The sequence below is a fragment of the Protopterus annectens genome, chromosome 11.part0, assembly GCF_019279795.1.
Source record: "Protopterus annectens isolate FY-2018-M chromosome 11.part0, PAN1.0, whole genome shotgun sequence".
Lineage (NCBI taxonomy): Eukaryota > Metazoa > Chordata > Ceratodontiformes > Protopteridae > Protopterus > Protopterus annectens.
Window position 1 is genome coordinate 699,844,399 of NC_056745.1, and position 27,869 is coordinate 699,872,267.

General features: G+C 40.6%; 1 protein-coding gene across 1 annotated transcript in view; it reads left to right on the forward strand.

The window, feature by feature from the left end:
• Positions 1–27,869, forward strand: part of LOC122814986 (protein-methionine sulfoxide oxidase mical3a-like) — a 663,428-nt gene that overhangs the window by 130,215 nt on the left and 505,344 nt on the right. Inside the window, exons 8-9 of the mRNA XM_044087241.1 lie at positions 1,275–1,357; positions 20,984–22,793. Of these exons, the coding sequence (XP_043943176.1) occupies positions 1,275–1,357; positions 20,984–22,793 (1,893 nt within the window). The remainder of the gene's footprint in view (positions 1–1,274; positions 1,358–20,983; positions 22,794–27,869) is intronic.

Consider the following 27,869-nt stretch of genomic DNA (forward strand, 5'->3'; position numbering starts at 1 on the left):
AAGAATGCTGATGATTGTTGGGTACTCAGAAGTGCAAAAGGCATATGAAAATAATGCACTCCTACAAGATATATAGCAGTGCAGTGCAATGGTGTTATAGAGCATTGAAGATCAGTGTGCTGCATAGAGGATCAGCATACACAATGTAGAACTGTGTACCAAGGTGGGCAATAAAAAACATAGGTTGTGGAAGTGAACATTCCATCCTTAGTGACAGTGGGATAGTTACTCCTAATGGCGTACAAGTGTGGCAAGGTGCGCTATGGCACAGTATGACTAGACAATGGACAGACATTCATTATGTGGACTGTGCCAGTACAGGGCTGGCTAGAGTTCACTCACATGTTTAATGTATTCTTGACCAACATTTCATAGTGTGGGCATATGGAAGCAAGCTTATAAACTATTCTGTCAGTAAATTGTGATTGCATGGTGTTGGCATGTTACATGTGGATTAGGTGCATAGTTCACTAACACTGTTGCCATTGCTCACCTCATCAGTGATGCATGTGTACCAGTCCAATTACCTTCACATTACTGAGGCTACTGCTCAGACCGAGGTGCCAATGTCTGACAGGAACAGCTTCCCTAGGGAGTATTCCTTCAGTAATGGTGGCTGAAGCCATGCTGCTGCTGTTATACATCTACAGTGTTATTCTGCACATATAACATAATTGGCTTCACAGTTCTGCACCATCCAAAGGGCCATGTGGCCCATTCCACACACATAGCCTGTGGTCTTGCAGTGTATGCAGGTTCCCATTTGGCACTATTAGTACCTGGGATCAGCCATGTTGCAACAAGACAACAAGAGCACTTATGGACATAATTCAGGTCATTGTAAATAACATCTCCATTGACTATGCTTGCTTGTTTGGATATTTAGATATGCCTTGCCTACTACAGTTCCATGTGCCTTACCTGAACAAGTTATGTGCCATTTTTTGTGTGATACACAGCCATGTGTCCAGATTTCGGTGTGTATTAATGACGTGCTATGTGTACCATGTCTGTAAACCCTACCCATAGTCTTTGCCTTCATATTACAGTATGGCAAATAAGACAGTGCATGCCAGAAAATACATTTGTAAATGGTAGATAAGTATACTGGGTGAGTTGTTTGATGTTTATTTTTGTTGTTGTTCTTCTTCTCTTCATTTGTACATTAAAGTACAGTGCCAGATCTAACCGCCACTTGTTTTTATTAATTATAACCACACAGCTGTCAAAGTGTAATGTGGCTTGTGAGTAAAAATCATTATTTTCTGTTTCAGATCAGTCAATATCTACTAAACTGGTGAGGACATCCAGTGATGTTTGTCTGCCTCAAGGGAAGACTGCAGAAGAAGTGAGACAGGTATGAAGAACAGCTTAGCTAACAATTCTTTAGTTTAGTTTATAAATTCCAAAATCGTATGGTAATGTGTACTGGCAATCTCAATAACTTGCTCATTGATCAACAAATAAGTGATTTCATAATTTGCACTGATCTTTATTCTGGTGATGAGTTTCCTTTCTTTTTTTATTTTATTTTGTTTATTTCTTAGTTTGTTGACTGAGATAGTGGGCTGTACAGACAATAACAATAACTTGCTCATTGATCTACAGAGCAGTGAGTTTCATGTTTTGCATTTATTCTGAAAGTAAGTCTCCATCTTTTATTTTATCTCATTTCATTTGGTTGTTTATTTATTTATTAATTAGTTTGTTGACAGAGGTAGTGAGCTGATTCATAAGATATCCATTTCATCTACAACCAGTGAGTTAAAGTAGAAAAAAGGTGTTAGCAACCACATACAGGATGGACAGGATTCCAAATAAACTTTCATTAATAAATAAATAAGCATCAAGAAACAACAAAGTCCTCTAGCGCCTCAGCTTTAACAGCCTTTGCAGAGTATAAAACCTTGCCAAAAGAAACATCCTTATATAGCAAAACACACAACAATCACTTATCAAATTTTAAAATAAAAACTGATTCCTTCTGAAGCAGTTTACATCTGATGTTAGAAACACTAAAAGGCTCATTATATATCTGTTCCAAAATTGTTATCTGTAATCCTTGAACATCACTATTTTGACAGGCTTTAAAATGCATAGCAACTGGACTTTCTGTCTTATACTTTTTTACATCTCTAATATGTTTCTTAATTCTTGTAGCAAAATATGTTTTACTTTCTCCAATATAAAACCTCCCACATGGGCACCTCAAGGCATAAACCACCCCCACACTATCATACCTAAAATTACCTTGAACATCAAATTGTTTACCATTAATTATTGGAAAGCTACTAACCACAAACCAACAACAAGGACATCTCCCACAAGAGACCATTCCTTTAGGAGCCATCTCCCTACTTATATTATCTATAGGTGGAACAAATTTCCTGTGGACTAAAATATCACCAACACTTCTGCTACGTTTATACAAAATACGTGGCCAGCTTTCTAAGATGGTACTAAATCCTTGTGATTAACCAAAAAAAAAACAATTATAATTCAAATATTTAATCAATTCCACAGAAAATAATGTATACCTAGAAACCAAAAATATTTGTTCCTTTTCTACCTTGTTCATTTCAGGGAGATGTCTACTATTGTATCTCAAAACACTCTTGCTCCCAATTTCATTTAACTTATTCACACTATCCCATAATATCTCTGCATCATACCCTCTCCCACTAAACATTTTAATAACCTTCCGTAATTCTTCATTAAACTGTCCATCACTGCATAATGTTCGCAATATCAAAAACTGTCCATAGGGTAAAGCCTGCAAGGTGTGGGGGGATGGCAACTGTGTCCATGAAGAAACGATTTCCATTTTCAAATTTCCTATATACTTTTGTTTTAATACTACAATTTACTACACCTTCCATCTCTATATCTAAAAAAAATACTCTCCCCCAACTGAAGCATATCAAATTTCAAATTAAACCTATTTTCATTAAAAACCTGTATATATTGGCATACCTTGTCTCAGCCCCTTTACATATAAAAATGAAATCATCAGTAATTCTATAATATTTTAACACATATTTCCTAAAAAGTCATTCCTATAAATATAACAGTCCTAAAAAAACAAACATAAATGTATTTGCATACATGGGGGCAAAAGAAGCAGCCATGGCTGTACCCTGCAGCTATTTATAGAGTTGTCCATTAAACTCAAAAAATATTGTTAAGACAAAAATGTATCAACTCAATAACATAATGTGCCCTTGAGCTATCCCCCCCAAAAAAGATACAAAGCTTCCATCCCAAAGGCATGATTAATAGTAGTATATAAACTAACTACATCTAAGACAATAAAATACATATGTTCACTCCAAATTATATTCCTTATTTTGCAATAAAATCAAATACATGCTAAATATAAGAAGTTAACCTAACCATTTCAGATAATATTTATGTAAAAAACATGATAGGTTACACATAAAATAGTTGCAGGCTGATACAATAGGTCGACCCGGTGGGTCCCACAAATTTTTAAGAATTTTGGGAAGACAAAAAAAAATGATCCATGGTACAAATATCACTACTAAATTTACAATCAACATCCTCATAAGAAAAATAATGTAACCTACAACTTTTACTTAATAATTCTTTATAATTCTTCACTGCTTTTTTACGCTCATTCAGATTTCCAACTTCATAAATATCTTGATTATTTAAATGTTGATAACACATTTTAAGTACTAGGTATAGTGCATAACCACTAATTTACTGCCCTTGTCGGCCAATTTAAAAACTAAATCCCTTAATTTACCCAAGCATTGTAACCTCTGCCATTCACTATTCTTCAAATTATAGTGTATATTAAATTTATTTTTATTAAAATGATAATACTGTCTTTCAACACTATAATTTAATAAAGCAGAGAAATGCTGGATTTATACCACTGTTAAATGGCAGTATAAAACAACTTTTATCCACTATATCTCCAGTATCAAATTGGCAGTAAGCACTGACACCACAATCTGAACTACATGAGAAAAAGCTGTCATTGCTTCTATCAATGTCACTATCAAAATAAGACTTTTCCTCATTAAAGTTTCTATTGTTATTATTGTCTCCTTTAAAAAAAAATCTTTCAAATATAATTTGCTAACAAGTCTAAAAATTTCACATTTTATATCATATAACCTAGGCAAAACTGCTGGTACAAATTTAAAACCATAACTCGTTACTGATACTTCCTCCTCCGTAAAATCATAACCTGATAAGTTAATAATGTAGTCATTATCATCTTTAAATATATTAACATCAATGTCCCCAACTTGAATAGGTGACTCAATTCCATTTACCTTGTTTAGAATATCGAAAAAATTGCTGTCATTCTTTATTAGTCTTTGTGTAAAGTTCGTTGTAATTTCTTGAATGTTTACGGATCTGTCCAAACTGTTCATGTCCCCTACGAAAAGTCCTTTTAAAATTCTCAGGGTTGCGTGAAGGAGGCAAATGTGGAAAATGCAAAGCTTCTTCACTATCCCAATTCGTAGATGTAGCTGCACCTTCCACTGAAGTAAATGAAATTTGGGCGGCACAGTGGTGCAGCGGTTAACGTTGTTGCCTCACAGCAAGAGGTTCTCTGGTTCGATTCTCGGCTGGGGTGCCTTCTGTGTGGAGTTTGCATGTTCTCCCTGTGTTCGCGTGTGTTTCCTCCGGGTACTCCGGTTTCCTCCCACATTCCAAAGACATGCATCTGGAGATTTCTCCCCGGGCCTCCGCTGAAAACAGGCTCTGTGGAACCTAGTCGGACATTCCCGGTCAACAAATGTTAAATAAATAAATAAATAAATAAAATGCCATGCTGGTTATTGTTCTTTACTGGTTGCTGAAAAATGACATGATTACATTGCTTACATTGATTCATACCCCAAGTGAAAGTTTGGTCTCTATCGTAATCATGTAGGTCATATTGTAACTTATACTTCTTTCATAGGTTCATAGGTTCATACTAGGCTATCTGCCCTAGGGCATTTATAAGCCTAGCCAGAATGTGTTTGGCTTTCGCCACCCATTTTAAATTAATTTTGCTATGCCCTTTTTCGAGGTTAGTGTACTGTGCCTCTGCCTAACAGTGACACAGAAGTGATACCCGGGGTAAACCTATGATCCCCCATCCACTCATCAAGATTCCTCTTGAAGAGAGTCCATGAGGGACTCTGCCTAACCTGGACTGGGATTTTATTCCAGAGTGAAGGGAGCCTCTGGGTTATGAATCTGTCCCTCCAGCATGTCCTATTTATTTCAGTGCTGAGGTTCAAGTCTCTCGAGCGTGTAGCTCGATGGGATTTGGATTTTCTGAGGTGCAGCATGTCCATTAATTCCGGGTTGGACATGACTTTATACGTCAGGCACAGATCGCCTCTGAGCAGGCGGTATGCCACTGAGTAGAGCTGGAGTTTCTTTAACCGGGCAGCATATGGCATCTGTTTGAGCCCTTTGATCCTCTTGGTGAGGTACTTTTGGGGTCTTTCCAGTTGCTGCAGGTGTCTGGTAAGGTACATCCCAAAAGGGGCATTGTACTCAATTATGGGCCTGATGAGGGATGAGTAAAGAGGCACGATGACCTCCCCTGATCTAGATGTGAATCCATTCGTGATTAGGTGGGCTATATAAAATGTTTTTCTAACCACTTTGGCCACATGGTTGTCAGATGAGAGATTGCTATCAACTTGGGTTTCCAGGTCCCTAATTACTTCTTCCGTACTTAATGGATTACCACCTATGTGGTAATTTGTGGGCACTTTGTTTTTGCCAAAGGGGATGACTATACACTTTTTGGCATTTAGCTTGAGGCCATGGCTCTGGCACCAGTTGTCTGTTTCTATGAGGCCCTTTTGGAGGATGCTTGTGTTGGCTGGAGAGTCGATTATAGCGCCCAGTTTGCAGTCATCTGCGAACTTGGTCAGCCGCAATCCTTCCGTGTTGGCCTCTACCTCCGAGAAATATATACCGAACAGGAGAGGTCCCAGGACTGAGCCTTGTGGAATGCCATTTGTAACTGGTTTGGAGTCTGACATGGCTCCAGCAATTCTGACCATGTGGGTTTTGTCCTTGAGCCAGTTTGCAACCCATCTAGTGACATAGGGGTTTATATTTAAGCTGGTGAGCTTATCTATAATGCCCGAGTGGGGTATTGTATCGAAGGCTTTTGCAAGGTCCAGGTAGGCTGTGTGGACCACCTTCCCCTCGTCAATGGCCTTGGTGACTGTTTCAAAGAAATCGACCAGGTTTAAGAGGCAGGATCTGCCCTTAACAAAGCCGAACTGGGTAGGATCCAGTGTCTGTAGGTCCCCAATATCTTTTTTTATGAGGTCCATGATGATCCTTTCCATAGCTTTGCAGACCAAGCTAGTCAGGCTTATGGGGCGATAGTTTCCAAGATCCGTTGAGGCACCACCTTTGTGGAGAGGGACCACTGTTGCTGTACGCCACTCTTTGGGTACATATCCTGTGGTAAGGCTGAGATTGAACAGTAGTTTTATGTTTGGGTTTAGCTCTTCTTGGAGTTCATGTAGGACGCAGCCCGGGACACCATCTGGTCCCATTGATGCTGTGTTTTTTGCTGGCATAACTAAAGAAAGCCTTGTGATTATTCTTAGTGTCCTGTGCAATTTTTCTCTCAAAGCTGGCCTTAGACAATTTTCTGAGTGCCCGTAGTTTTTTGCTAATACTGATCAGAGATGCCTTCCCTTTTTGGGATTTTGCTCTAGCATGTAGTAGCTTCCTCCTTCTATTGTATAGTTTGTTTATGGCTGGGGTCCACCAGACAGGACGTCTGCCTTTGGAGGATTGGGTCTTGGTTTTATTTGGGATTGCATGATCCATGCATTCCTGAAGGTGTTCATAGAATGCGTTTATAAAGGATTCTGCGGTCTGGGCCGTATTTTCCACAGGCCTGGGGGCTTTGAAGGATTCCACCTCAGTTTTGAGGAGTATGAAATTTGCTTTAGAGAAGTTTTTCACTGTGGTTTTCTGGGCAGGGGGAGGGGTTGGGATGTGAATATCCAGTGAGATTAGTTTATGGTCTGATCTTACCAGTGAGGGATACACTTCTGGTCTGGAGCATAGAGTCCCCATGTTGGTGATGATCAGGTCCAGTATGTTTTCCTCTCTTGTGGGAGTGGTAACAAGTTGTTCCATAGCATTTGAGTTTATAAATTCTAGGAACCTTTGAGCTAGGGTGTTGGAGCTAGAGTAATGCTTCCAGTCTATGTTTGGGTAGTTGAAGTCACCCAATATAATGGTGTTTGGAGAGACCTACATATTTTCCAATGTTCTCAGGAAGGCCGAGTGGGGTTCCTGGGTTTGGGAGGGTGGTCTGTAGCAGGCTATAAACTGGAAGGCAGTTTTACCCACTGTTAGTTGCACAATGATAGTCTCTGATGCTTCGTGCTGTGCCACCAACCTGGAGGTGTGGGTATCTTTGACGAATATTGATACTCCCCCTCCTTTTCTGTTTCGGTCCAAGTTTTGGGGACGAAAAGCATGGTATGAGGTGAGCCTTGAACCAGGTTTCTGTTATTGCACAGTTATCGATGTTCTCCATGCTAAGGAGAGTTTTGAGTGCATGCATCTTGAGGTTTAGACTTCTGGCATTGAGTAGCATTACTCTTAGTTTCTTAACCCTTGTGATACCTATGGAGGTGGGTTTGTGTTTTGAGCCTTGCCTAAAAAAGGCACTATGGGGGTAGCAAGAGCCTTTGCCAATATCCGAAAGCCCAGGGGTGACAGGTGCAAGCCGTCCCTAGCGAAGCATTGTGGCTTGTCGAGCATGTCATCCCAGGCTGACAGGCATTGGATCCCCTTTGAATGACACCAATACTTAAGCCAATTGTTGAAATTGATCATCTTGTCTTCATATTGTGGCATCATTCTTGGTGAGGGTAAGATGCTACTCAAGGTCAGGGTCATACCAGCCTGGGCCACATGCTCAGAGAGCTCCTCTATGTCTCTTTTCATGTAGTCCAGGGAGGTACATCTCAAGTCATTCATACCAGCATGGACAATGACTGAGTCATATTTGTACTTGCCTTGGAGTGACCTGAGTGCTTGTGTTATGTGGCGGATCCTAGCGCCCGACAGGTAGCTCACTGTGACCTTCTCCTTGTTCAGCCTGGTGAGCGGGACGTCAGTGTGCCTGACGATAAAGTCACCTATTACAAGTGTATCAGGTGTGTTGTTTAGCCTTAAGGGCTGTGACTGTTCGGCACACTGGCTTTGTGAGCTATGTGTTGCACATGTTTTGTTTTGGGGTTGCGGTTGCTTGGGTGTCTGCTTTGGAGGTCTCTGCTGCTTAGGCAGATTTTTATTTAGAGCCTCCGAGTATGTTTTTGTGTGTTTATGTGTTTGGTTTGCTGTCGTGGTAGGTCTATGTGAGACTGGAATTGTAGTGAGTGTGGTTTCCTTCTCCTCCTGACAGGTTTCGCCAATACTGAGTTGAGAGAGCTTAGCCTCCAGTTTGGCTATATGGTTGTATCTCTCACATGTGTTTGAATTTGTTGGGAGGAGGAGGAGAGGGTTGTCTGTGTACATGAGGCAGTTGTAACATTGCCTCAAGATTCCCAGATTCACCAGCTGGACCAGAAAGGAGATTGACAACTGACCTTTGGACATGCTAGAATAGTATTGGGAATTCCTTTATAATTGAAAAAAAGGGCCAATGGGGAACAAGGTACTCAAGAAGAGTTTGTGAGGGTGTAGTGCTTTTAATTTTTTAGTGCTGACTTATATAATTGCTTTAGTGAGCAAGTGCCAGGTAACTTAAATGCAATGTATTACAGATAACTTAAATGCAAAAATGACAAACAGTAACTTTCTTTCAAGTGAAACAAGGAAATAAGTACAGTAAGCAATGCAGATGTCACTAGGGATCTACAGAAGCGCTGAGAAGCCGCGTTTTAGGTGGAATTAGCGTTTCTGGGAAATAACAAGCAAACAAGCATACAAACAAAGCTAGATTCAGCAGGCCTGGATCTAGTCTATGCTACAGCAAACAAGGTGTACCAATCTAGTAAGAAACAGTTCAAATATGCAGGCACTATAAGCCTTTTACCAGAAATTCCCAGCTCAGAAGGGCGGAGTCCAGCCTCTCCTCCCACAAGAGTGCAGACCACGAACCTTCTTAATGTAAAATAACTGGCCTGAAGCCCAAGTGCTTAAACCAGAACTAATACACTTTTAGAATAATAGACACTGAGCCCTCAATCAGCAGTTCCCAACTTAGAAGGATGTAAGCTACCTGTCCTGCCACCACAGTGCAGGCCACAAACCTTCCTAATGTAAAACAACTGGTCTGAGCCCAAGTGCTTAATCCAAAAGACTTAGAGTGATAGCTACACTTTAATCAAGTTACTACCAAGCAGTAATAAATACAATTGAATACTTTAAAGAATGCCTGGATTAGTGCTCAAGTTATACAAACAAAGCTAGATTCAGCAGGCCTGGATCTAGTCTATGCTACAGCAAACAAGGTGTACCAGTTTAGTAAGAAGCAGTTCAAATATGCAGGCACTATAAGCCTTTAACCAGAAATTCCCAGCTCAGAAGGGCAGAGTCCAGCCTCTCCTCCCACAAGAGTGCAGACCACAAACTCTGTTAATGTAAAATAACTGGCCTGAAGCCCAAGTGCTTAAACCAGAATTAATACACTTTTAGAATAACAAACACTGAGCCCTCAATCAGCAGTTCCCAACTTAGAAGGATGTAAGCTACCTGTCCTGCCACTACAGTGCAGAGCACAAACGTTCTTAATGTAAAACAACTGGTCTGAAGCCCAAGTGCTTAACCTAAAAGGCTTAGAGTGAGTTACACCAAGCAGTAATAAATACAATTGAGTAAAGATGATGCAAAAGCAAAATAAAGTAGGAAGAAACACAAATACAGTAAAAGCAGATAATTTTTTTTTTTTTTTTGAGTGAACAAATGAGATAGGCCCAGGAGGAGTATCCAAGTGCAAATTTACAAGAAGGGCAGGCAGTTTCAAAGCCACCAAGATTAACACCAACACAAAAACAGAGAGGGTGGGCGGGAACCTACTGAAAAACAGAGTCACAGCTTCCAGCTAGATATTCCTCAATGCAACACAAACAAATTACTTTAAAAAGTGCAGATAAAAGTTACTTAGCTTCACTTATGCGTTCAAGTTGATAGCATGCAGGTCTTAACCGGCCAAAGCTCACAGTTTAAACAGAAGATAATTCACTGTACCACTTGTATAAGACAGAAACTGAATAACAATGAAGGAAACTACCCCACCTATCACTGGCTATGCAGGTTTTTAACAAGCCTTAACTGAAAATACCACATGTACTACTGAAAAACAGAGTCACAGCTTCCAGGTAGATATTCCTCAATGCAACACAAACAAATTACTTTAAAAAGTGCAGATAAGTTACTTAGCTTCACTTATGCATTCAAGTTGATAGCATGCAGGTCTTAACTGACCAAAGCTCACAGTTTAAACAGAAGATAATTCACTGTACCACTTGTATAAGACAGAAATTGAATAACAATGAAGGAAACTACCCCACCTATCACTGGCTATGCAGGTTTTTAACAAGCCTTAACTGAAAATACCACATGTACTACTGTAAAACAGAGTCACAGCTTCCAGCTAGATATTCCTCAATGCAACACAAACAAATTACTTTAAAAAGTGCAGATAAAAGTTACTTAGCTTCACTTATGCGTTCAAGTTGATAGCATGCAGGTCTTAACCGGCCAAAGCTCACAGTTTAAACAAAGGTCAATAATTTGTCATTCATATCATACAAAAAATGTTCAAAACAAGCATTGCTCATTCTGGTTAATATGTCAGAACAAACGGACTTAATGTCCTTTTGCCTTTTTAACAAATCCCTTTCAATACGTATACTAACCCATTTCAGACTGCACCTATGTGCTGCAGCTACCCATCTTGCTGGGAATTTTTTATCATTCTAATCCAGTACATTGAAAGGGGTGGATGGATTTTTTACACTTCTAAGACCCCTAGGGGTAATGTCCAGTTCCAGGTATCGCTGCAGTCTGCACATTAAAATATACAGATGTTTCCTTATACAATAAATGTTTGAGATTCTGAAATATTACCTGGATTTCTGGTTTCATTGTCCAACTGTAGAAAAAGAATTATTGGATCATTTACCCCATTCCTCCTCCATCTTTTCCAACAATTTAGGCAAAACAGTCACACTGCTCATTTCCAAGCCATCTCTTATTGTTAAATGTTCACCCGACCGGTTGCCAACATTTTCCATTGACCTCTGATTCAAATCTGTATTAGTCTCCTTAAATATTGTTGGTAATTGGGAACAGGAATCACTGGCCATCTACACGATTACACACCAATCACAATGAAGCAGAAAACTGTACCAGCAACCACGAACAGGATGGACAAAAGTTCAAATAAAGGAAGGTCTCTTGGAGATGTTCTTGTTGTACTTTTGTGGTTAGTAACTTTCCAAGAATTGATGGTAAAAAATTTGAAGTTCAGGGTAATATTAGGTGTGATAGTGTGGGGGTGGTTTATGCTTTCATGTGCCCATATGAGAAATTTTATATTGAAGGAAGCAAAAGATCGTTTTCTACAAGAACTAAGGAATATTTTAGAGATATAAAAAAGTGTTAAGATCGAAAGTCCAGTTGCTATGCATTTTAAAGCCTATCACAATAGTGATGTTCAGGGATTGCACGTAACAATTTTGGAAGATATATACAATGAGCCTTTTAATGTTTCTAACATCAAATGTAAATTGCTTCATAAGGAATCAGTTTTTATTTTAAAATTTGATACGCTGTCCCCTAAGGGGTTAAACACGGAGTATAATTGGAAATAGTTAATTTAATTTAATGTAATTGTTTGATTAATTAATTGATTATGTGTTTTACTATATAAGGATGTTTCTTTTGGCTAGGTTTTATACTGTGAAAAGGCTGTTAAAGCCTAGGAGCTAGAGGATGCTTTTATATATTTTTATATATTTTAATAAAAGTTCATTTGGAATCCTGCCCATGCTGTTCGTGGTTGCTGCTTCAGTTTTCTGCTTCATTGTGGTTGGTGCAGAAAAATGTGTTGCTTAGCATACAAGGCTCAAACAATATCTGTATATAGGAACAATAGTTCAAGGTAGGCAGGGAGTACAGTAAAGCTGGATGCAGAGTACAATAGTTACAAACAGAAAATGTACAACAAAACCTTAGCATGCCTATATGCATATTTACAGAACAGTAAAGTTTATGTTGAACTACAGTTGTGAATTTTGTAATGAGCAGAGTTGTCATTACTAATGAAGGGTTACAGAGGGTGACAGCAGCAGCAGCTGTTTGGTTAATGAAGTAGTGGGCGAGGATGAGGGAGTAGGAAGAAGGGAAAGAATAAAGTGGTAGAAGGTATAGAAGTGATAGTTTAATCGGGGGGCTAGAATCTGATGGTATTAAGTGTTTTATGTGGCTAGTTAATGTTTTAGTGGGATCATTCAAGCAATGGTAAGTAATCCATGGCAAGGTAGATAGCTAGTTTTTTACTGAATAAACTATCTGAGGGGATAGTGCTAAGGAGAAATTGTTGTAATAGCATGTGCTGTATCTTGTGAGTTTATTTTCTGTGGAGATGACTGAAGTATTTACACGAGGCTTTGTTACTTAAATGGATAAGTTGTCATTTCCTGAATTTAGTATCTGAAGATGCGTTATGGAGTTTGGATGGGAGGGCATTCCATCATTTGTCTGCAAGGATGGAAAAGGCATGGTCAGCTGAGGATAGTGAGTTCACAGATTGGAAGTTGATTGGGCATTGTTTGACTGTGATCAAAGATGATATGGGGTGTGTGTGATGGTAAGTTTACTGCCAAAAGAGGAAATGGGGTTGGTATTAAGTGTTATTTCAACCAGGGAGAGAGAAATAGCAGGTTTGCTCTGTCCTTAATAGATAACCATTTTGATAACTGAAGTTTAACACAGTGGTATTCTTCTTCAGGAAAGACTAGCATGGGTTTGTAGATTTTGTTTTAAAGTATTCTTTTGACTGAAGGCCTAGTCATTAAGAGGGAAGGCATATTCTAACTGGGGTTAAAGGATGTTTTTACCTGTTGCGGTATTTCCACATAAAGTAAGGAATTGTATGATGTGGTGGCATCCAAAATGTGTAGAGTTTATTTTTGACTTTATATTGACTGTGCTTAGAGAGGGACCAGGTGTAATGCTTAGATAACTGAAGGAGGTACCCTGCTCTAAAGGAGATTATGGAGTGAAAGTAATTTGCTCAATTTCTGAGTGGTCTCAAAGAGCATCAGTTTGGTGTTTTGGGGTTTATTTTTAGCTGTTTATGTGTTATCCATAAGTGTAAGCTTTTAGAAGTGTTTTGTAAGTTCTACCGGACTTTATTGTGAGAAGTGGGGTGCATTAGTAGACAATATCACCAGCATATAGAATTAAACTGTATGGGCTTACATCAAAAGAGAGGGATCTGATGGAAATACTAAAAAAATGAGAGCAATGATGAGTTCTTGTGGTACTCCTGTAGTAATTTGTTTTGGTGATGAATACAAAATGTTACCACTAAGTGGTATAGTAAAATTGTCTGTTTAGGATTGCCACCTTTTCATATGCCCAAAGTGGGACATTTTCTATAGAAACATAAAATATTGCAGGTCAAATCATACCCACAGCTGGTGTAAAGGACAGAACTTCACTTTTTTGCCAAAATAAATTATTATTTTTGTAGCATTTGAATTGCTTATGCTAGTTTATATAACATTTACGTGTTTCAGATCCAAGATAACTGTTTTATGAAACTATTAAAGAAAGCTTGGGGAATATTTTTCTACTAAAAATCTCAGGACATTTGCCATTTTTTAATTTTTTTCACAGGACACAACTGCCCAAAGAGGGACTGTCCCTCGCAGAGAGGGACAGGTGGTAACCCTATGTCTGTTGCCATCTGGATGTGTTTGATGACGTATATAAAATTACTTTTTGTTCTAGATGCAAAAAAACATAAAAAAACATCTGCATGATTTCAGACCATTTCGTCTTTCTGTACATCTAGGACTTGGGGTCAGCAGGAATCTATCAGCTTAGTTCCTAAAGCTTTCCCAAGGTACTTAATATCTCCCCGTTCTCCCTCTACATTGCTTTTGCCATGTGAAAGTGCAGTCACATCTACTGGCTCACCCAGGATGCCATTTATTTTAAGAGATGTTTTAATGTTATGTTTGTATTGCTGGAGTTTTGTGTTTTTCCACTCCTTTACCATCCCTGTCTTATTCAACCTCTTAATCCTTGATTTTATGGTACATATTTCTGTATTTTATTGCTTGACTTTCTTTTTCCACAATTTTCTTCTTTTTGGACCTTTCTCCATATGTCTTACTGACAGATGTGTTTTTTATTTTCTCTGTCAATATGTTCCTACTAATTTTTGGCTTCTTTAGAGTAATTACTATGATAGCTATCTATTTTTCTTCATAGCTGCCTTTTTTTCTTAAGATATAGATCCTTAAGTTTTATTAAATCTCTACAGGTTAATGTTTGTATATACATGACTTGTTTTGGTCTTGCTGTATTTATTGTCTCAGCTAAAAGGAACATGTTCACTGTTTGCCCATCTTACCAGACCATTTCTGGCTTTGGTATAGGTTCTGACAATAACTTAGTTTATTTATGGTTATTACTTTGTGGACACTAACATAGTGTGTTTGGATCAACTAAAATTTCTAAGTCTGGTTTCCTTTCAGCTTTACGTTCCCCAGCCTAGGGAAGTACAGATGTTGATATTGGCCTGTGCTTGATTTTACTAAACTAAACTAACCCTTCAGAGATGCCTTCGTCCTCATTCTAAAATGAATGGAGCTTTTTTGGAACCTCTCACCAGCCCACTCTAACTTGGAGTCAGTTGTGATTTTGTGTGTGCTGGGATCAATACAGTAGGTGTCGGCCTTCTGTGGTACATGGGTGAGATGCAGGACTCTTGTTAGGCCATCTTCTTCATATTTCTGTTGACACTGAGGTCTTTGACACTGATCCTCATTTTACTATGAATATATGTTCAAATGTCTCCTTGATCTCAACTTTGGAGCCTGGGCTCTCAATGCTGATTTTCAGTACCAGTTTGGTGTTGAACTTGGCACCATGGAGGTATGTCTGTCCAGATGCTGCCTTAGTATTGGAATGTTGTTACTGAGCTCCCTTCAAAGCTGAACTTACAGACTACCCCTTTGTATCATGATGGTCAGTGCAGGATTCTCTTTGGTACCAAGGCAACATTTTGGGCTTGAGCTTCTCAGCACTGATGGTGTTTTCATTTGCATATCACATCCCTTGAGCCTGATCTCAGCATGTTTTCTTTGGTTAGTCTGAGAATTTATATCCAATTACACTGGTCTCACTGGTACTACACTAAGACGTGGTTCTGTTTTAGAATTCCTTCTCGCAGACAGAAACTGAATTTGAATTCCTGCCTGTCAGGACAATGTGGAATTTATATAGGGAGTACTGTTTTACAAGTAACATGCAATCATCCCTTGCCTTCCTGCAGGCAGGTGTGCCTTCTTAGGTTTTGCCCAAGACCTACAGTCAGATATATGCTATAGTTGCAGTTATCAAAAAAAACGTCATTCTTTTTCCTGTTCTGTCCTGTGGAGAACATATCTCTTCTATACACGGGTAGATCTTTGTTGTAGCTACCTTTATCTACATGCTAGCATATTCTTCAATCTAAGACTTCTTGCCCATTTAGTCTATCCAATAATTCCTGTCCATATTTCTGTCCTGAATAGGGATGTGTCCATTTGTCCAGCTTTGCTTACGAGTCGCATTCTAGTAAGGCAGTTGAATATCTTGTATAATCATACTTGTGTATTTTTCCATAATTTAAACTTATTTATGTATACTTCATGCCTGAATTTTTTCATACACAATGCTTATAATTATCTGGTAGCTTATGCCTCAGAATTTAATTTAGACCAGATCACTCTCCTTCTAGAATTGCTGTATAGACACATTTCCTGGCATTCTTTTCAGTTAGACTAATACTTAGTTTTATTTCATCCCATTTAGACAATATCACTACTCATTTACACTGTTATTACTTTGACCTTTTAGGGACAGGTACAGATTCTGTTACCACAGTCCCAGTACCTAAGTGGTCCATCCTGTCTTCATGGTCTCCCAATCTAGTTGACTGCTTCCATCAATTGTTGCTATGCAATTCCATGCCTTTCTGTTTCTAGGAATATGGTTCTTTGCATGCAATATCTTGAAAGGCCTCTTGCTGCAATATACATTTATTTTTTGGTATTGATGCCTTTCTTAAGAGGCCTCGGCCTGCATTCTTCTTAAGATTTGTATCACTCTTCAGTCTCTTTTTTTTGAGAATTCAAACTTTTTTTCTGAAAGTACCTCCTATCAGAGACAAAGTTTTAGATGGGGGCTTCATTTGTACCCACATGTAGATCTGAGATATACTTCCCTTTCTTTTGGATTTTTGCCAGGTAATCTAGACTTGGGGGTGCCCTGCCTTTTTTAAGTCTAAGTTCATCAGTCAAGTTATTTCCTCCTTGTTCTCTCTGTTTGAACTCAAATGGTACTGTATACATAGTAATGGCCACTTTTTGAGATATCTCACACTCTGTTCAGCTTTGGCAGTTCAGTCTTATTTGGTGCTTATAACATCTAGTTTTGTTGGTCTTCTGTCAGATTAGGGGGTCCTTAGTTTTTTTAGCTGTGCTCATTATCTGCCCTGCCTTCTGCCTTTTACTTTCAGTGACATAGCTCTGTGTTACAGTTATTCCTTTGAAATGTTTGTCATTGGGGTAGGGGTGGGGGGTGATCTGAAACTGAGTAGAGCAGCTGTCCTCAGCCATTTCTACTTATTGCTGTTGTTGATATCTCCTTTCAGGTTGACTTTCCTTCTTTCAGAACTACGTACACCCCTTGCCTCTGGTTTCTGCATTGCTCCAATCAAAATGTTAACATTTTGTCATTCTACACTTCCTTTGTAGGGAAGGGAATGTTATAATTACAACAGTAGACCCCTTGGACTTTTGATCTTATATTTATGTTTCAAAGGCATCTTGGGCAGCCTTCATCTATCAGTTTCAAGAAATAGGTAGAGCTACCTGTACTAATGTTATTGCTATTGACAGAATCATTTATCACCTTTTTATTGCTGGCTCTGTCACTGAAGGTGACTAGTTTAACCCCAATTTACAATACGCAGTTAACTGCACCTTAGGTAACAAGCCTAAGCTAAGGCTTGTTAAAAAATAAAAAAAGAAAATACTCCAAGGCCTAATACAAAAAATTGAATGAGCATGCATGCATTATATCTAAGTAGATCAATTTTTCTCTGTCTCCATAAGCGCAAACGTGTGTGTCTGTGTGTGTGTCCCATGGTAGACTGGCATACTATCCTGGAATAGTTTTGCTGTCTTTTCCAGACAGTCTCTAGTTTCCCCTGCAACCCTGACCTGGATAACTCGGGTATCTGTAAATGAATGGCACAACTCATTATATAGCCCTTTTAATGGACAGATTGAACTGTTGCTGTTTTCTTCGTTCTTTTTTTCATCATGGATTGAATCCACATATTAATAAAGATGCTCGCACAAGCTTGTTTCACTGATGGTCAATTATAGTAAGTACATAAAGTTACTGGTTACTTTCTGAAGCAAGTGTAAGTAAGAAGTCCATCAATTTAGGCATAACCTCTTTATCATATTTAATAATTCAAAATTATGCAGTTTTTTTTGCAAACATTGTGTAGTAGTTTTTGCATTTTATTTCATTGATAAGGATAACGTAAAATTTTTCTTAAAGCTGAAAACGTCTGTCATGACATCATGAAAAAGAAAAAAATGAACCCACAATGTCTCACTACCTAGTAAATTATTTCCATGATAAATGTTTAATAAGGAATCTCTTACTTCCTAGAAAAACAAGTTATCAACTAGGTCTTGCAGGTGGAATAACTTACTTTGGGAATTACCACATGTGGTGAGGGAGTTGGAAAACACCAAATAAGTAAGACTCTGCTCTTCTACAGAAGCATTTTTTTGGTTAACTCATAATGCTTTTCAGGTTTATGAAAAACATTGTCCAATACCTACATTACATAAGTATAGAGAAAAAAAGTGTGCTGCACTCTAATAAACCATGACAGCTCTACCCAGCACTGGGAGCTCTCTTCAAGACAGACTGCATTGTGCTTTAAACTTTTATCAGCCACACAAAACTATGCATAATTCATCATTTAAAGGAAAAAGCTGTCAACTAATTGACCTAAACCTAAGAAAACAAGAAGGCAGCTCTTGAAGCTCCAGCAGTTACAACCAAAGCACCAGCAGCTTTCTCCTTAACCAGCAATGCTTGAAGCTTGTATGACATTGTTTACACCTCTTGAGTTTATTATTGACATGTTAAAAATTCTGCCACTCGCAGTGACTGTTTGAGAAAGCTCTGCACCTTTTAACAACCCCACAGAGTTATGTATCACTCCTCCTTTAAAATAAATGGTAAACTGTCACTAAATTGACTTCTTCCTAGCACAAGCACAAACATTTTAAGCATGATTCAGAATGGCTACCATAAGGTGTACATCATGTACACCTTGCAGCAACAACTTCTAATTTAGAGACAGCTGTACTATATTGCTGCAACACAAAGATGTACGGCACAGCAGTGGGCTGCCTTTGCAGCCATGCTAAATGCTGATGAGGCTTTCCAGGGGAAAGGCATATGCTAATTAACCATGTGCTCTCTCTTAGAACTGCCTGATGGAAGGTATTTATGCAGCCAAGCGATGCAGACAGGTCCTTGGCTGTGAAACATAGCATGGCTGCTCCTGGCTCCCATTTCTAATGAACACCACAACTAAAAGGCCATGTTCATTTACCATTGTAGAGGTAAGTGCTGAAGAGTTTAGTGGTCAGGTAGTGTTATATGTAAGTGTGAGTATGTGTGTGTATTTGAGGGGCTGCATGTGTGAGTGTATGTGTGTGTTTGTGTCTCAATAGGAGATCGTAGTAATGGGGATAATGAGGGGCTAGGTTGGGGGGGTGTGGGCTGCTTGAGGGGGCTGTCATACTTCCACACACCCCTAGACTAACAAGCAAAGCATGCAACATTAGGATGGGGAGAACCACTGGTCACTAAGGATAAATCTAAAGATGTTGGTCAGGGAGAACACTAGCCAAAGGGGTTAACCTTTATCATTTTGCTTTAATGGCACTTACATAACAGGATCATCGGAAACAACTAGAACCAGAGAAATCTTTTGCATCTCATGCCTTGATGGCACTTAGAAATAACAGGACTGAGGAAAACCACTAGACACCAGGAGTAAAATTCTAGAGTTTTTGCCGAAAAGACACTTAAACATAATGGGATTGGGGAGATCAATTAGACATAGGTTCATAGGTTCATAGGTTCATACTAGGCTATCTGCCCTAGGGCATTTATAAGCCTAACCAGAATGTGTTTGGCTTTCGCCACCCATTTTAAATTTATTTTGCTATGCCCTTTTTCGAGGTTAGTATACTGTGCCTCTAACAGTGACACAGAAGTGATACCCGGGGTAAACCTACAATCTCCCATCCACTCATCAAGATTCCTCTTGAAGAGAGTCAATGAGGGACTCTGCCTAAGCTGGACTGGGATTTTATTCCAGAGTGAAGGGAGCCTCTAGGTTATGACTCTGTCCCTCCAGCATGTCCTATTTATTTCAGTGCTGAGGTTCAAGTCTCTCGAGCGCGTAGCTCGATGGGATTTGGATTTTCTGAGGTGCAGCATGTCCATTAAGAGACTGAAGACATGGGTCTGAAGAAGGGACACTAGACACCAGGGATGCTTTAATTAAAAAAAAAAACATGGTGCAGGGAATCACCCTGTACCCTACCATCTTAACCCATATTAGTATCTGCACCACTTCTACACACCAGAGGTATAATGTAAAATAGAATAAGACTTTTAAAAAATACATAACTTGCAAATGAGAGTGGAGATAGGCTACAAACTCTGCACCCTTGCTACAAGAAGCATCAGCATTAACTGGCTGAGCTAACTCAGAAGTTAGTGTAGCAGGGTTTTTTTGTAATATATAATGAGGATCTCTGGTTTTATTCAGTGCCTGCAGTAGTTCATGACTTACAAGGGAAAGGGACAGAGAACATTAGGCATACCTCTCAACCTCATAGTGCAAGAAATCAATACAAAGCTACAGTTAACAGTAGCACAAAATCAAGAGCGATTTTTTTTAGTATTTCTCCTACAAACTTCACTAGTATAACAGCATTTCCACTACCATAGATTTACTGAAGGTTATGAAGTGTGGAATTCTAATGTCTTGCATTAATGAATGACTATAATAATCTGTGATTTACAAGAGCAAGGAAAATGAGACCATCAATGTTCTAACAGCACAGGGACAGGTATGTGGTGTGCCTATATGTTTGAATGTGTATATTATGTGAGGGAGAGTGAATGGAGGGTGCCTTTGCTAACACGATGCATTGCCTCCAACTAACTACCACAGGAAAGTGCTGCTGTCCGCTTCTGGTATATAATGGTGATTCAGAGACATGCAAATTAGCCAGTAATGAGATCTTTCCTCATTGCAGTTAATTGTGTCTGAATTGCAAAGTGTCACATCGTGGAAACAGGGGCATTTTACCACCAACCTTAACATGAGCAGTGGGGTTGTTTTTGAATCCCCAAGTTTGTTTGAATGCATTGTGTTTCTCATTGCTTTACTGCTTTCCAGGATTGCATTTTTCTTTTTAATGCATGGATTTTGCAAGTAAAAGAAATATAGGAAATGTGGGTTTGTATGCAACTGTGGTTTCAACATAGTCTGTTAGAGCTCTTCTTGTAATTCAAAAACATGCATTAATTGTTGAATTAGAAAATATAAAAGTAATTCATAAAGGATTCATTCATTCTCATTTCAAATAAGTGCCACTGTTTTTTTTTTCCACAGGATGTTAAAGAAAGAGTGCTGCCACCCTGTTTGGTACAGTCTCCAGCATCTCTCTTTTTTCCTGAGCCTTTTCTACCTAAAGAGAGACCCAAAGAGAGAGGACCTACAGATCTGAAAGAAGCTTCAGGTCTTGCAGTACCAAAGTCTCCAATACAGTCTCAACCCACTGCCTCATCAGAAACAGTTTCCCCTCATTCACCTGTCAAATCGCAGCCAACAGCATCTCCAGTATCATCATCTTGCACTTATGTGGCCTCCTTTCCTATCTGCTCACAGCCGTTAGCAGATGTACCTGCTCATGTTTCTGCAGAGCCTAGTGAACAGTCACCACCTGTTTCTGTCAAAACATCTACACCTTTGGTCACACCCATTGCATCTAGTCAAAATGTAGAAAATAGAAAACCCATCAGTCCAACAGCAGAGGAAACAAGTAAAAGAGTAGACTTAATAGAGGAATTCTGGGCAAAAAGTGCTGAAATTAGGAAGAGTCTTGGGTTAAGCCCTGTTGAAAGGAATAGAAGCACAGAATTCAATTTCCCAGCGTATAGCCCTGAATCATTATCTCCAGGGTTTCCTAGCTCAGGCATTATGCAACAAGAGCAGAAGCTATATTCTAGCAAGTCTCATCCTAGTTTGAAACTGTTGACTGTCTCAGCAAATGAGCATCAGGAACTTACCCCTATATCTCAGGAATCCCTTTTTGATAAAGAAGCCAAACGTTCTAATGGAGAGAAGAAGGATTTGACTAGTAGCTCTGGTCTAGGACTCAATGGAAGCTGTTCCATTACAAGAACTACTGCCAGTGAAAGCTTTAATACTTCAGATTCTACAATGTTGACTCCACCATCAAGCCCCCCTCCACCCCCACCAGAAAATGAGAAGCCAGCTACTTTACAAAGAAAGAAGCACCAACCTCCTTTGCAAAATACACCCCCACCTGTTTTAGGCTCACCCGTGCCTAAAACTACAACTACATTAAAAGATCTAAGCAAAACAGAAAAAGAAGAAATACGGAAGTCTTTTGCAGAAAGTGTGGATGAAATTCCTTTTGCTGATGATGTTGAAGACACATATGATGACCGGACACCAGACACAAGCCTCCATGAAAAATTTTTTACTCCACCTACGTGTAGAACAGAACAGCAGAAGGATCTTTATCTACCACTGAAACAGGAAAATGGAAAACCCAATTCCAAGGAAGACCCAGCTCAAAAAAGAAAACTCTTGCCTGCAATATCTCCTGAAGCCAAGGAAGTTGCAGAAGAAAGGATAAGAGCAAGAGAGAAGTCCGTGAAGAGCCAAGCTCTGCGAGATGCTATGGCAAAACAGCTGTCTAACATGAAAAAACTGGAGGCTAGCAGAGCAGTGCCTGTTGCTGCTCCTTGCAGTAAACCTTCAGATATGCAGTCAACAGACAAAAAGATACCAGATCTAGTTGTGGAACCCGCCAAACCTCCAATCATTAAACCGACAGTTGTTCCAACTTTGAAAGATGTAACTGCAGAAAAGCTTTTGTTCCCACCTTTAGATCATAGCTTGGAGAGTTCTTCCTTAGAGGGTTCCTCAGTGAAAAGTAAAAAGAGATCTTCACTGTTTTCTCCCCGTAAAAAAGAAAAGAAGTCAAAAAATGAGAGCAAATATGCTACTGCAGATGATGTGACAAAGTCCAGATCCCTTTGGAAATCTGTTTTTATGGGGTACAAAAAAGACAAAAAAAAAAGAGATGATAAATATTCTCCTAGTACACCATCCAGTGCCACAACAGTAGATTCAGGAAAAAAAGAGGCTTCACCTCCAATCAGACTGGCAGGTAGTTAAGCAATCTTTAATATTCATTTATTTATCTTTATAATTTTCTTTTATTTTCTGAAACAGGTCGCATTTATATACACAACTGTACTACAAGTATGCACAACAGAAATGTAGTATTGTAGCTGGTTCTGGTGTAATGTGCACTGAGAAAGTATAATTGGAATGGATTACACATTCTGGCTGATTACTGAACCTTGGTTAAGATGCATTTTACAGGTGTCTGTAGTTGGTATGCATACTTACAACACATTGTTAACATACTGCCCCAGCCTTTTATATGCATTTCTGACATGAAGTTGAGTCTCTTAAGCATGGAGTGAGCACAGGAACTTTCTACATACCATTTTTGAGTTTATTTAAATTTGCAAAGAAGTTAGTAGAAGGCTCACTTATGATGTTCTTCATATTTCACTGTTGCAGTCATCACATTTGGGTTATCCCTGCTAGGGTAACCCCTCAGCCGGCCAGAATACCAGAGACTTAGTATTTCTGCGTTGGTTGCTGTCGCTTGAGGACTGAAGTCAGGTCGTCAGTAGTATAAAGTAAGGCAGCCAGCACCATTACATCAGTCTTTCTTGCCATGGAGCCTGAAGCAGAAGCAGTTTGCACGAGTGCCGGTCAGCCACTACATGAGTATTCATCTCCGAATTGAAGTTGAAGTCTTCTAAAGCTAAGTACCCCATTGGGAATCCTTTTTTCTTGCACTAACTGATGTCAGAAAAAGTTAATAATTGTCTTGCCTGTGGAAAGCAAATACCACACTGAGACTTCCACTCTTACTGCATCACTTGTTTAGGCCCAGACCACGACGTCCCCATTGTCACTTCTGTGCTTTGTTCAACGTCAGAACTATCCATTGTCGGGCCCTTATTGTAGCCAGATATTTTCGTTTGCAGTCCTCGAATTTCGATATGGCTTTGGTAAGCCATCCAACAGCAGATCTTCCGAAAAAACATAAAGATAAAGACAGAGACAGACCGCACAGGTCCAAACCTACCGATGACGCTTCCGTTAAGCTAGTTGTCAGTCCTCTGGTACTCAGTGAGACACTTTCGCAGCCCCTGATGCCTGCTTCAGTTGATTCACAGCCTGCTACCGAGACCCTTTCGGAGTCTGGTATGTTGCAAAACTCTTCTTCAGCAAAGCATCCTGCTGTTGTCTCTACCTTGGATGGGTCTGGAGCTGCTGTGCAGGCACCGGCTTCCGAGGAAGTCCTTTGCACTGCCAAATCTTGACACAAACCAACGTCTTCTTTCGTGACTACCGTTCTTTCAAAATCGACCGACTTTCTTAGGCCCAGATGTTCAAACCACACCCAAGAAACCAATGACCCATTCTCAGGCGCCCCCCAGTCCTGGAATGTTGTGGAGGATGTTTTCCTTGAATCCAGCTTGACTCCTGATGCCCTACCTCCTGCTCCCAGAAAACCAGACAGGTACTATAGAGTCCCTGACACACACAAATATCTTTTTAAAAATCCAACAGCTGACCCTGAGGTAATTTCTCAAGGGCCAAAAGGGATTAAAGTAACCTATGCTAAGAATCCCACCCCCTCAGACAAGGATTCCTGAGTATTGGACAGATGGGGTAAAAAAGTATACACCTCAGCTATGCTTGCTATCAGGGCACTAAATTGTTAGCTCCATATGCTAAAGTTTCAGCAACATACCTTGGAACTCCTTAAAAAATGTCTTCCTTTCTTGCTTGGGCAGAATCTAAAGATTTAATGCATTCTGCAAGTCAAGTAACTAAGCACACTTTGCACTGTGGTTTTGATGCCATAGAAGCTTCTTGCATGGCAGTAGTCACTGGATCTGTCATTAGAAGAAATGCATGGCTTAAGGAACAACCCCTGCCAGATCATGTCAAATCTAAATTGTTGGATGCCCCCTTGCACAAAGATAACTTATTTGGCACTAAGGCAGAAGAGATCTTAAAAAAGATGGAAGAAAAAGCAAAATCTATGCAAACAGCTAAGGATTTCATAAAGTTTCAGCCCCCTAGGTTCAGCAGGCATTTTCCCTCCAAGCACTGGTCCTTTCCTGCTCCGAGTAAACTGACCCAGCCTAGGCCACGTGGAAACAGACCCCCCCAAACAGCAGCCCTAGGGAATGCAGAGATCTAAGCAGTAGACTACCTTCAGTTTAAAACCAGGGGGTTCTAAGCCACCCCCTTATGCTAAGAACTCACAGTGACTCACCTCCTCCACCCCCCCCCCCTCTGCCCACCTTCACTTTCCCCCAGGAGGAAAACTCTGCTTTCACTCAAGCACCTGGGCCACCATTACGAAGGACCACTGTGTTCTGAACATTGTGTCTCAGGGATACAGATTCTCCTTCCACACCCTTCCAACCCCAAAAGGGTTCCCAGATCTACCACCAAATCAGTGGGCAGAGGCTCAAAAGCATATCCTTTCCCTGCTCTCTATGAGGGCAGTAGAACACGTTCCTGCAGAACAGATAGGCCAAGGCTTCTACTCCAGATTTTCTCTGGTGCCCAGAAAAGAGGGCAGCTGGTGCCCCATCCTCAGTCTATCCATTCTAAACACCTTCCTGGTGATCCCAAAATTCAAAATGCTCACCCTCCAGCAGCTGCTACCTATGTTCTCCAAGGACGCTTGGGTAGCCACCCTAGATCTAAAAGAGGCCTACCCCCACATTCCTATCAGGGAATCATACAGGAAATATCTCTGCTTCAGGGCAGGATCTCAACACTTTCAGTTCTCTGCAGTTCCCTTTGGCGTATCTACTGCTCCCAGAGTTTTCACAAAATGTCTGGCTCCGGCCATTGCCTTTTGCAGACAAAGAAATATTCAAATTTAACCATACTTAGACAACTGCCTTATTCAGGCAGACAGCCAGGAAAAGATGCTCAAGCACCTGGCCTTTGTAAAGACCCTACTAACCTCCCTATGGTACACAGTCAACAAAAATAAATCCAAACAGGTGCCCACCCAAAGGATAATCTTCCTGGGAGCAAGTCTGGACACAGCATCCCAGATGGCATACCTTACACCAGAGTAACAACTTTTCCTGACAGCTTACTTCTCTCAACTAACCACCAGGCCCGAGCTATCTGCAAGGAAGATTCTGGAAGCTCTGGGGTTCATGGCATCCTGCATACTACTCATTTCATATGCCAGATTGCACATGAGGAAACTTCAGTGGTACCCAAAGAGCCTTTGGTGTCAACACTCTCAAGACCTGGAAACTCTTCTACCTTTAATTCCTTGCCTCGGAAAGGAATTTCTTTGGTGGACAACAGTATGATCCCACAAAAAAGGACTGCCCTCCTCCCCACCCCCCACCACCCAGACCCTCACACAATGCGTCAGATGGCAGGTGCATACAGGGCCAATGGAGCTGACAGCAAATCCCTCTGCACATCATTCAAAAGAGATGATGGCTGTGCAACCCACCTTGATAGCCTTCAAACCCCTTCTCTTTCCAGGGATTCTTTTGATCAAAACAGACAACACCACTGTCACGTGGTACATCAACAAGCAGGGAGGGACTCACTCCTACCCTTTATGCAGGCTGGCCATGACCCTTTGGCTCACAGCCTCTTCCATGCAACTACACCTGTTAGCACAATTCCTACAAGGCTCTCTCAACTCACTGGTAGACCAATTAAGCCAAAAGCTTCTGGACCGACATGAGTGCCAGCTCAACAGAAGTACCTTCACCCTAATAACTCAGAAATGGGGAACCCCGAAGGTCGACCTCTTTGCCTCCCACACCAACCATCAGCTCAGAAAATTCTGCACCAGGGAGCATCAGTGCATGGCTTGGAAAGTGGATGCCCTGTCCTTCCCCTGGGTCACTCTATCGGTCTATGCCTTTCCTCCACTTCCTCTCATCCCCAAGGACCATTCTTATAGCTCTAGACTGGCCCTGACAACATTGGTACCCCTTGCTGTGCAGCCTGTCCCTGCTGCCTCCATGGCATCCTCCTCAGGTTCCAAACCTCCTGACCTAGAGGGAAGAGAAATTCATGCATCCCCAATTGCAGACACTCAGTTTGGCAGCTTGACTTATTCCCTAACCCCGAACCAATTTGCTATCCTCAGTAAACAGGTTCTGGATGTTATCCATGAGGCCAGACGTCCTAGCACCAGAAAGTCTTATGCAGATAAATGGAAAAGGTTCTGCACCTGGATCCAGGCTAAGGGAGCCAATACGGCACAATCCTCCATTCCTCTCATCCTGGATTACTTAGCTGACCTTCTACACAATGGTCTCTCTTTCTCCTGTATAAAAATTCATGCCTCTGCTATTGCTGCTCATTTTCCCACTGAGCAGCCCCTTTTCCTCACACCCTTTGATCAAACATTTCCTCAGAAGGGCCAGCAACTTGAGGCCCCCCAGAAGGGCACCAACACCAGCTTGGGACCTTAACTTTGTCTTGGAAAAGCTCACCCTACCCCCCTTTCGAACCAGCTTCTTCTGCAGAGCTAAAATGTCTCTCCTGGAAGACAGCATTCCTTCTGGCCGTCACTTCAGCCAGAAGAGTCTTTGAGCTGCAAGCACTCCTGACTGTGGAACCCTTCATCATCTTCCATAAAGACAGGGTATCCGTCAGAACTAACCCATCATTCATGCCCAAGGCAGTGTCTAGTGTGGCTCTCAACCGATCCATTCATTTTCCCACCTTCTTTCCTAATCCCCAGAACAAGGGGGAAAGGATTCTTCAATCTCTAGATGTGCACAGACAGCTCAGATTCCACCGGGACAGGACTAAATCCTTCAGAAAGTCTGATCAGTTGCCGGTTAGCCTTGCTACAGGGCCAGAAGGCAAAGCAAAGCCATCTCCAAGCAAACCATTTCCAAATGGATAGCACACTGCATCCATTTCCACTACAAACAGCATGGAAAGCCTCCCCCCAAGGGGGTCAGGACACACTACACCAGAGCAGCCTCCACCTCTGCAGCTTTCGTCAGTGGAGTCCCCACCAGGGTCATCCTGGAGGCTGCCACCTGGACATTTGTTCACACTTTTACCAAGCATTACCACCTGCCTTTCTTCTCCAAATCCAGGGCAGGGTTTGCCTCTGCAGATTTACAGGGCATCCTAG